The sequence below is a fragment of the Medicago sativa genome, chromosome 2 (assembly GCF_051527215.1).
Source record: "Medicago sativa cultivar Bolivia chromosome 2, Bolivia_mono, whole genome shotgun sequence".
Classification (NCBI taxonomy): domain Eukaryota; kingdom Viridiplantae; phylum Streptophyta; class Magnoliopsida; order Fabales; family Fabaceae; genus Medicago; species Medicago sativa.
This window is the reverse complement of record NC_140750.1, coordinates 36,508,174-36,519,090: the sequence shown is the minus strand read 5'-3', so window position 1 is coordinate 36,519,090 and position 10,917 is coordinate 36,508,174. Positions and strand designations below refer to the sequence as shown.

The window sequence follows — 10,917 nt, the reverse complement described above, 5'->3', positions numbered from 1 at the left end:
CTTATTTCCCAAAAACACTTAAAATCATTTTTATTCAAAATCTCAATTTTGACCCCATTCGATCCCAATTTGATAGGAAACTTACCTAGGGTTACTCTACAACCTAAACATCAACTTTCACATTAATTCAATGGATTACTTACAACTTCAAGAATCAAATTACAATTCAAAACCCTAACTTCTTTAACATCACAAATTATCACAACAACAAAATTAAACCTTTTTTCAGAATTATAGACTCATGATTAAAGAAGGTTAGTCCCACCCTTACCTTAGATTGGTTAAATTCTGAATTCTACAAGCTTTCCCTTCTTCTCACAAAGCTCTTCTCTTCTTTGACTTCTCACTTTCTCTTTTTCTCCCAAAAACTGTTTTTACTTGTTCTCCCTCTCTTTTCCTAACCTCTCCTAATCTTAACTTACATAATCTCCCCTATTCCAATTCTGCCCTTATGCCTCATTAATCTAATTTAATTATATTCCCTCACTAATAATGCTCATATTAAGCTACTAATAATTACCAACATATAACACATCACAATTATTCAAATAAATTATACAAAAAGACACTAAACTCGATAAAATAAATAATTAATAAAATAGGGTGTTACACCTCTCCCATACTTAGAATATTTTCGTCCTCGAAAATGTACCTCATTCAAATAACTCTGGATACGACTCCAGCATCTTACTCTCCAACTCCCACGTCAAACTTTCACCAGCCGCTCCTTCCCAAACAACTTTCACAATAGGTATCTCCTTGCCTCTCAGATTCTTCACTTCACGACCTTCAATCCTCACTGGTAAGGTCTCGATCGTAAGGTTGTCTCTCACTTGCTCATCATCTCTTGGAATCACATGAGATGGATCCGAAACATACTTCCGAAGTTGTGACACACGAAACACATCATGTAAGTTCGAAAGATGCGGTGGTAAACCCACTATATACGCAACTGTCCCAACTATTTCCGAAATCTAATACGGGCCAATAAACCTCGGAGTCAGTTTCTTTGATTTTAGCGCCCGTCCAACACCGGTCACATGGGTGACTCTCAAAAACACATGGTCTCCTTCTTGAAACTCAAGATCCTTCCTACGCATATCATGATAACTCTTTTGTTTATTCTGCGACGCTTTCATCTTTTCTCTAAAGAACTTAACCTTCTCAGTAGTCTGTTGAACAATGTCCGGTCCCAGTACCACACTCTCACCGGACTCATACCAACACAATGGAGTTCTACATTTCCGACCATACAACGCTTCAAACAGTGTCATTCCAATGCTAGAATGTTAACTGTTATTATAAGTGAACTCAATCAATGGAAGATGACTATCCCAAGTTCCTCCCTGCTCAAGTACACAAACTCTCAACAAGTCCTCCAACGACTGAACTGTCCTTTCCGTCTGTCCATCTGTCTGTGGATGGTACGCCGAACTCAAACTCAACTTAGAACCCAACGCCTCCTGTAAACTCTTCCAAAATCTAGAAGTAAACCTTGGATCGCTATCTGATACAATACTCGACGGAACACCATGTAGCTTCACAATTTCACAAATATAAATCTCCGCCAACTGAGATACAGGAAAACTGATATTAATCGGAATAAAATGGGTCGACTTTGTCAGTCTATCCACAATTACCCAAATCGCATCATGTCCTCTTGGAGTATTCGGCAAAGTCGTCACAAAATCCATGGATATACTTTCCCACTTCCACTCTGGAATATCTAAAGGTGTCAACAACCCAGCAGGTTTCTGGTGTTCAACTTTCGACTTCTGACATATTAAACACACATACACAAATTGTGCCACATCTCGCTTCAACCCGGACCACCAAAAGAGCTTTTTCAAATCATGATACATTTTTGTAGCTCCCGGATGAATACTCAAATTACTTCTGTGACTTTCTTCCATAATCATCTTTTTCATTCCTGTATCATCAGGAATACAAATTCTATCCCGAAACCGCAACACTCCTTGATCATCAACTTTAAAGTCACTATCTTCAGCATGATTTTTCCCAACCATTAAATCTACCAACTTCACATCTACCTTCTGAGCTTCCTTGATACTATTCAAAAATTCAATGTTGATCTTCAACATTCCCAATTTCACACTCTGAGGCGACACTTCACAAACCAACTCAAGTCTCTGAACTGTTCAAGCAACTCCAACTCTTGAACCATCAGAGCAGACATATATAATATTTTCCTACATAAAGCATCTGCAACAACCCGAATCATAATCCTTTAGCAATTCAAGCCACCTTCGCTGCCTCATAATTAATTCTTTCTGGTCAAATAAATACTTCAGACTTTTTTGATCGCTGAACACTTCAAATCTAGAACTATACAGATAATGCCTCCAAATTTTAAGTACAAAAACTACTGCAGCTAACTCAAGATCGTGAGTAGGATAATTACGTTCATGATTCCTCATCTGCCTCGATTCATAAGCTACTACTTTATTATCCTGCATAACCACACCACCTAAACCCAACTTAGGCGCATCACAGTATACAACAAATGGTTCGTCGGACTTTGGTATGGAGCCGTCGTCAAACGTTGCTTTTGTTCATTAAAACTATTTTCACACTGAACATTCCATACAAAAGCTCTACCTTTACAAGTCAACTGAGTTAACGGAAGTGCTAACTTGGAAAATCCTTCAATAAATCCTCGGTAATAACCTACCAAACCCAAAAAGCTCCTAACCTCGTAACCAACTTCGGAGTCTCCCATTGCGATACTGCATCAACCTTAGATGGGTCTACAAAAATACCACTACCAGAAATAATATGACCAAGAAAACTCACTTCGTTCAACCAGAATTCGCACTTCGGTAACTTGGCATATAACTTCTTCTCTTTCAGCACTTGCAAAACAATGCAAAACAATTCTCAAATGCTTGGCATGTTCCTCCTCGGACTTAGAGTATATCAGAATATCATCTATAAACACAACAACAAAACGATCTAGATAAGTATGAAAAATACGGTTCATATATTCCATAAATACTCCCGGCGCATTAGTAACACCGAAAGGCATCACAAAACATTCGTAATGTATGTAACGTGTCCTAAAGGCCGTCTTCTGAATATCCTCATCTTTCACTTTGATCTGGTGATAGCCCGATCTTAAGTCAATTTTACTGAACACACGCGCACCCACTAACTGATCCATCAAATCGTCGATCCTCGGAAGTGGATACTTATTATTTATTGTCACTTTATTTACCTTAGATTGGACGAACTTTGAATTCTTTAAGCTTTCCTTTGCCCTCTCACAATGCTCTTCTTTTCTCTGACTTCTCAATTTCACGTTTTCTCCAAAAAACTGTTTTACATGTCTGACTCCTCTATTCCTAACCTCTCTTTATTCCTAACTTAACACATTACCTCTTATTCCAATTTTGCCCTTACTGCCTCATTATTCTATTTTAATTTTATTCCTTCACTAATAATACTATAATAAGCTACTAATATTCACCAACACATAACACAAAACATCACACATCGCAATTATTCAAATAACTTATTCAAAATGACACTAAACTCGATAAAATAACTAAATAATAAAGGGTTTAATATGTGATTCGTCCCTGCAAATAGGGGTCGCTTAAAATTTCGTCCCTCCAATCACTAATCCTTTTTTTTTGCCCCTGCAAAATTTAATCAGTTAAAAATTCGTCCTTTGACCCAATTTAATCACTGCCACGTCAGCAAATGACCAAAAGGGCACGCGAAAGGACGAAAATACCCCTGGCTTATTTTTTTTTGTTTTTTCCTTCAAAAAACTTTTTTTTCCAGATTTTTCCCCATTTTTTTTTTAAGATTTTTTCTCGGAAAAATTTCAGTTTTTTCAGTTTTAATTTTAAAATTTTTTTCCGAAATTTTTTATGATTTTTTCAGATTTTTTTAAATTTAAAAAAAGAATTTTCAAAATTTTGAAATTTTTTTTAAGGAAAAAAAAATAAGCCAGGGGTATTTTCGTCCTTTCGCGTGCCATTTTGGTGATTTGCTGACGTGGCAGTGATTAAACTGGGTCAAAGGACGAATTTTTAACTGATTAAACTTTGCAGGGGCAAAAAAAAAGGATTAGCGATTGCAGGGACGAAATTTTAAGCGAGCCCTATTTGCAGGGACGAATCATATATTAAACCCAATAATAAATTAGGGTGTTACAAAAGCCGTTGTGTGCGAGGGAGAAGATACTTGTGCGGGATTTGTTGATCCCATTGGTGATATCACTGCACTCGTACCACTGGATGGAATTGTTTGTGTATCATTTTGTGAATTTGGTGGGTTGGTTACCGTTTCCGACGCACTAGCAACATTTGATGCTGCGGCGATATGACTAGGACGTACCATTTCAGGATGTTGTTTTTTACTTCTCAGGCGCATAAACAATACAAACCACACAATACAAACCACACAATTTTAATCGAATAAATTTCAAAGGAAAATTCTAAACAAAAACACAAAATGTCCCACCGAGTGTGCCAATTTGTTTACACTGATTTTTGGTAAACAACCGCTAGTTTAAAATTAATTACTTGCAAGATCAACCAGTAAATCTTAAGGACATACAGTGCTTGTTATTTTCCAGAAATTTGTGATTGTTCTTGAAGAACTTAGAAAAAAGTATGAAGATAACTGTCAAATTAATCCCAGTCAAATCCGTCGAAGTTACTTCCAAATGAAAATAAGAGAAATTGCTTAAAAGAAACAAGTAAATTGCAAAGACAATTAAGAAAACAAACTTAAATTGCATTGATTGAATGTATATTGGTACACATGTTCATACATTGTAACTTGTGACTCGTTTCTCTCTTGAATGCGGATAGTTTTAGCGTAAGTTTTGTGTATGATTTGTTTGTGACCCGTTTTCCCAATGAAAAACTACTATTTATACTATAAGAATAACTACCCACATTAAGATTTGAAACTACAACTGCTAAAAACGGATAAAAGATATCTGTTTGACTTGAATTTCAAACATTTGTCTCTTGGAAGTATCCGTTGTCTGACCTGTTGGATATTTGTATGTTGGCTTCACTTTTGCCTAATACAAATATTCACTTCAGATGTGGAACACAATGTTCCAACATCCAGGCTTGATATGTTCATGCTGTGCCTTGCCTATGTTTACGCACGCGTTTGCTTGATTGAAGGAATCCACGCCAGCATGAGTTGGTCAAAACCGTGTGCAGTTATGAGAAGATCAGAACGATGTGATTTCCTAAGGGAATGGTAATGACTTAGGAAAGTTTTTTAAGGTGATGATAATGTGACTTTTAATGTGCCTACTTTTTAGGAGTTTCCTTATCCGGCCATGTTGATTGAGTAATGAGTCACCGGTGAGATATGAAGCCTGATTGAGTTGATGACGCGCTTTGCTTCAGTATATAAAGGAGGCTGCAAGACCTGAAGATTTATTCAAGACATCATTTTACAAAATATAGTTTATTTAGGTTTTGAGTCATTTGTGAGCCTTTCGTGTATCATCTTGATGCATGTTTAGGATTGTACTTTAAGTTGTAAATTGTGCACTACTCCGAAGCTTTTAAGCAAGGAGTTAGGTAGACTGTGAACTGCATCTACGCTTTTAAGCAAGGTTGCATGTTGTTATGTTTTGAAGGTAACTTCATTTTAATTGAGTCTGTAATTTGGGAATCAGATTGGTTTTGTGATCTGTTGTACGGGAGTGAGATGGGATCTCATATCTAGGAGTTCCTAGGTTGAAGTCTTGTTGGGGTAGGTCCTAGGTCATAAGTGCAAACGTGGTTTACTGAGAACTTTTGAATACGGACTGCACTAGTGTATTTCCTTCCTGGCTTGGTAGCCCCCAGAGTAGGTGACGTTGCACCGAACTGGGTTAACAATTTCTTTGTGCCTCTTTTCTTTCTTGTCTTTTATTTTGTTTTATCATGTTGGTTAGCTTAATGTTCTAAACATCGTATACAACATCTGTTTTCTGTATTTCGTGTTGAAACATCTCTTATAACATCTTAAGTCTAACGTGCCAGAATTTCAATTAGCATCAGAGCAGGCACCCTCCCTGTTATTGGGTGAGATTCAGAGGAGATCTATTCTGGCAATATGGAGAAAGAAGGAGGTTTTGTTAACAGACCACCGTTACTGGACGAAACAAATTATGACTACTGGAAGTCACGTATGAGTGCCTATCTTAAGTCTATTGACAACAAGACTTGGAAGGCTGTGATGAAAGGTTGGGAACATCCAGTTGTTCTTGACAAAGATGGCAACAAAACCACGGTTTTGAAGCCAGAATATGAGTGGACCTTGCCTGAAGATGAACTGTCTCTTGCAAACTCTAAGGCCCTTAATGCCCTTTTCAATGGAGTTAACAAAAATATGTTCAGACTCATCAAAAAGTGTGATGTTGCCAAAGATGCTTGGGACATCCTGAAGACAGCTCATGAAGGTACCTCCAAGGTAAACAGCTCAAGGATTCAACTCCTGACGACCAACTTTGAAAGTCTGAGAATGCAAGAGGATGAGACTATACAGGACTACTACATGAATGTCCTTGACATTGCCAATTCATTTGATTCTCTTGGAGAAAAATTGTCAGATGAAAAATTGGTAAGGAAAATTCTCAGATCTCTGCCAAAGAGATTTGACATGAAGGTCACAACCATTGAGGAAGCGCAAGACGTGTCCAACATGCAGGTGGAAGAGCTCATAGGTTCTCTTCAAAACTTTGAACTTGTTGTTGATAATAGATCTGAGAAGAAGGGAAAAGGCATTGCTTTTACAGCAAACACAGCTGATGATGAAGGATTGGTAGAGGGTGTAGAGGATGAGAATCTGTCAGAGGATTTTGTAATGCTAGGAAGACAGTTTAACAAGATTCTCAAACAAGTAAGCAGCAGACCTAGAGGTAATGAGCGGAACATCAGATGGAACATTGACAGGCAACAAGGTAATCAAAGGTATAACAGAAATGAAGAGAAGAATAACTGTTACAAAGGAGTACAATGTCATGAGTGTGAAGGTTATGGTCACATCAAAACAGAATGTGCAACTTTTCTCAAGAAGCAGAAGAAGGGAATGATTGTGTCCTGGTCTGATGATGAGGGAACAGATGGGGATGTTGATAGTGATGCTGCTAAACGTGTCAGTGTTATGACTGGGAGAGTAGAATCTGGGTCTGAGTCTGATAATGAAGATTCTGACTATGAGAAAGTAACTGTGTCTTACGGTTATCAAGACATTCATGATACAAACACCTCCAGGCATGTGATGGAGCAGGAAGAAATCATTAATCAGCTTCAGGAAGAGAGGATTGGTCATCTGGCTAAAATCTCTGATCTAAATAAAGAGGTAATGTTACTTAATTCTCAACTTGATAATGTCCTTAAACAAGTTAGAATGATGACCACTGGGACTGATGTTCTAGATAGGATGTTAGAAGGTCAAGTGATAGGTAAACCAAATGGCATAGACTTTACACATGAACACCTGAAACAGGAACAACAAAACAGTAGTTATGTTCAAGCTTTAGAACACTATCATAAAGCCAAGAAGGTAAAACCAGTTAAGAAAATTAAGTTTGTAGCTTCAATTAGAACAAATACTATCACTGGTAGAGGTCCAAAGTTGGAACATTCTGTACAACATCCTAAAACTGACTCAGGAAAAGAGAATCTCTCTTCGAAGTGTCATTTTTGCCACAGACAGGGTCATAAAAAACCTTTCTGTTTTGATCTGTATGGTGTACCTAGACAACATCAACCGATTTCAACCTTGAGAGGGGTCAAGAAGGAGTGGAAACCTAAATGCTTAGGACTAATAGCCCATACCTCCTTAAGAGCATCCTCCAGTGAAGATTGGTACTTTGATAGTGGGTGTTCTCGTCACATGACAGGGATGGACAACTTTCTAGGAAATGTCAGACCTTATGCCAAGAGTTATGTCACATTTGGGGATGGTGCTAAAGGTAAGATTGTGGGGATTGGAGACTTAGTTAGTGAAGGATCACCAAGACTGAATAATGTTTTGTTGGTCAAAGGGCTGGCAGCCAACCTGATTAGTATTAGTCAACTATGTGATCAGGGGCTAAGTGTAAATTTTAGTAAAACTGAGTGCCAGATCTTAGATGAAAAGGGTAAGGTGAGTATGAAGGGTAATAGGTCTAAAGACAACTGTTACTTATGGATCTCTCAAGAACAGGCTCTCATATCCTCTTGCATGCTGAGCAAAGCTGAAGAGGTAAAACTGTGGCATCAAAAACTAGGTCACTTAAATATGCAAGGAATAAAGAAAGCTATCTCTCTAGAAGCAATCAGAGGTATACCCAAACTGGAAATCACTGGTAGAAGTATTTGTGGTGAATATCAAGTTGGTAAACAGACTCGAATGTCCCATCCTAGGTTGGAACATCAAGGAACCACAAAATCGCTTGAACTTCTTCATATTGATTTAATGGGACCTATGCAAGTAGCTAGCATTGGTGGAAAGAAGTATGTTCTGGTGGTTGTTGATGATTTTTCAAGATTCATCTGGGTGAACTTTATCAGAGAAAAATTTGATACCTTTGAATCACTCAAGGAACTTTGCATTCAACTTCAAAGAGAGAAAAATAGAGGTATTGTCAGGATAAGAAGTGATCATGGAACAGAATTTGAAAACTCCAGATTTCATGAATTTTGTGCAGAGGAAAGAATCAGGCATGAATTCTCATCTCCCATAACACCTCAATAAAATGGAGTGGTGGAAAGGAAGAACATCACTCTACAAGAATCAGCCAAAGTCATGCTACATGCTAAACGCCTTCCACTTTATTTCTGGGCTGAAGCTATGAATACAGCTTGTCACGTTCATAGCAGAGTCACTTTGAGAACAGGTACTACAACTACCTTGTATGAGCCATGGAAGGAAAGAAAGCCTACTGTAAAATACGTCCATGTCTTTGGTAGCAAGTGTTACATTCTAGCAGATAGAGATTACAGAAGAAAAATGGATCCAAAGAGTGATGAGGGAATTTTTCTGGGTTACTCTACAAACAGCAGAGCCTATAGAGTGTTTAACAACATAACTCAAGTTGTTATGGAATCTATCAATGTGGTGGTAGATGATGTGATTAAAGAACCAATGCTCGAAGTTGTACCAGGTGTTGAAGCATATCCTGTAGAATCAAGCAAAAGACCTTCAAACAGAGTTCAGAAGAATCATCCTCAAGAGCTCATTATTGGAGATCCAGATCAATGAATCAGAACCAGAAGATCTAATGATGTTATCTCCAACTCCTATTTTGTGTCCAAATTTGAACCTAAAAATGTGAAGGAAGCTCTCACTGATGATTTCTGGATTGAAGCCATCCAAGAAGAACTCAACCAGTTCAAAAGAAGTGAAGTATGGGATCTGGTGCCAAGACCAAATGACATAAATGTCATTGATACAAAATGGATCTACAAAAAAAAGTCAGATGAAAATGGTACTGTTACCAGAAACAAGGCAAGACTGGTAGCACAAGGTTATACACAAGTAGATGGATTAGACTTTGATGAAACATTTGCACCTGTTGCCAGATTGGAATCCATAAGGTTACTCTTGGGAGTGGCTTGTATTCTAAAGTTCAAATTGTTTCAGATGGATGTGAAGAGTGCTTTTTTAAATGGGTATCTTCATGAAGAAGTCTATGTTAAGCAATCAAAGGGATTTGTTGATCCAAATTTTCCTGATCATGTGTACAAGCTGAAGAAGGCATTGTATGGGTTGAAGCAAGCTCCTAGGGCTTGGTATGAAAGACTCACAAAATTTCTGACCCATCAAGGATACAAGAAGGGAGGAACAGACAAAACCTTGTTTGTTAAGAAGGACAAAGGAAGACTCATGATAGCAAAAATCTATGTTGATGACATTTTGTTTGGAGGAATGTCGAATCAGATGGTTCAACATTTTGTTCATCAGATGCAGTCTGAATTTGAGATGAGTCTTGTGGGAGAACTGACTTACTTTCTTGGTCTACAAGTCAGGCAAATGGAAGATACAATATTCATCTCCCAGAGCAAGTATGCTAAGAATATTGTAAAGAAGTTAGGGCTAGACAATGCCAGTCATAAGAGAACACCAGCAGCCATTCACTTAAAGTTTGTACAAAAGCATGATTGGAAGTCTCCTATATCTTATAGCAAGCAGACCTGACATAACTTTTACTGTAGGAGTTTGTGCTAGATATCAAGCAGAGCCCAAAACGAGTCATCTTGTTCAAGTCAAGAGGATTCTGAAGTACATAAATGGCACCACAGACTATGGAATTCTATATTCTCACAGTGACAATTCCAGGTTGATTGGCTATTATGATGCAGATTGGGCAGGTAGTGCAGATGACAGAAAAAGTACTTCAGGAGGTTGTTTCTTCCTTGGGAACAATTTAGTGTCTTGGTTCAGCAAGAAACAAAATTATGTGTTTCTATCAACAGCAGAAGCAGAATATATTGCTGCAGAAAGTAGCTGCTCTCAGTTAGTATGGTTGAAGCAAATGTTGGAAGAGTATGATGTTCAACAAAATGTTCTAACATTGTACTGTGATAATTTAAGTGTTATCAACATCTCCAAGAATCCTATACAACATAGCAGAACAAAGCACATTGACATCTGGCATCACTTCATTAGGGATCTTGTTGAAGACAAGGTAGTAACTCTGGAGCATGTGACAACTGAAGAACAACTGGCTGACATCTTCATAAAAGCCTTAGATGTCAAACAATTTGAGAAACTAAGGTGCAAGCTGGGTACTTTCATTCATGAGGAATTATAGCAACCAAAGTTCAGAGTGTCAGGTACTTTTAGCTATAATTTATGCTTCTATCAACTCTTAATTTGGCATATTTTATGGCTAAAAAGGGGGAGTAGATATATCCATGTTGTATGTTTCCTGACTATGTGTCT

General features: G+C 37.7%; 2 protein-coding genes across 2 annotated transcripts; one reads left to right on the top strand and one right to left on the bottom strand.

The window, feature by feature from the left end:
• Positions 1-653: 653 nt before the first annotated feature.
• On the bottom strand, positions 654-4,368 carry LOC146946609 (uncharacterized). Its single transcript, XM_085748266.1, has 7 exons — positions 4,260-4,368; positions 2,815-2,949; positions 2,714-2,768; positions 1,895-2,070; positions 1,641-1,726; positions 1,365-1,571; positions 654-974 (listed from the first exon to the last, which is right to left on the bottom strand). Exons 1-7 carry the CDS (start codon positions 4,366-4,368, stop codon positions 654-656), a joined length of 1,089 nt encoding a protein of 362 aa, XP_085604392.1.
• Positions 4,369-5,754: 1,386 nt separating this feature from the next.
• On the top strand, positions 5,755-8,727 carry LOC146946608 (uncharacterized). The gene has a single exon (XM_085748265.1). The coding sequence runs from the start codon at positions 6,100-6,102 to the stop codon at positions 8,725-8,727; it is 2,628 nt and encodes an 875-aa protein (XP_085604391.1). The 5' UTR covers positions 5,755-6,099.
• Positions 8,728-10,917: the final 2,190 nt, after the last annotated feature.

Coding starts and splice junctions, on each gene's coding strand:
- LOC146946608 (XM_085748265.1), top strand. CDS start 6,100: ATGGAGAAAGAAGGAGGTTTTGTTAACAGACCACCGTTACTGGACGAA.
- LOC146946609 (XM_085748266.1), bottom strand. CDS start 4,368: ATGGTACGTCCTAGTCATATCGCCGCAGCATCAAATGTTGCTAGTGCG. Junction 2,071..2,713: donor ACTCCGAAGTTGGTTACGAG/GTTAGGAGCTTT, acceptor ATTTTTGAATAG/TATCAAGGAAGCTCAGAAGG. Junction 1,727..1,894: donor TATGGAAGAAAGTCACAGAA/GTAATTTGAGTA, acceptor TGACACCTTTAG/ATATTCCAGAGTGGAAGTGG.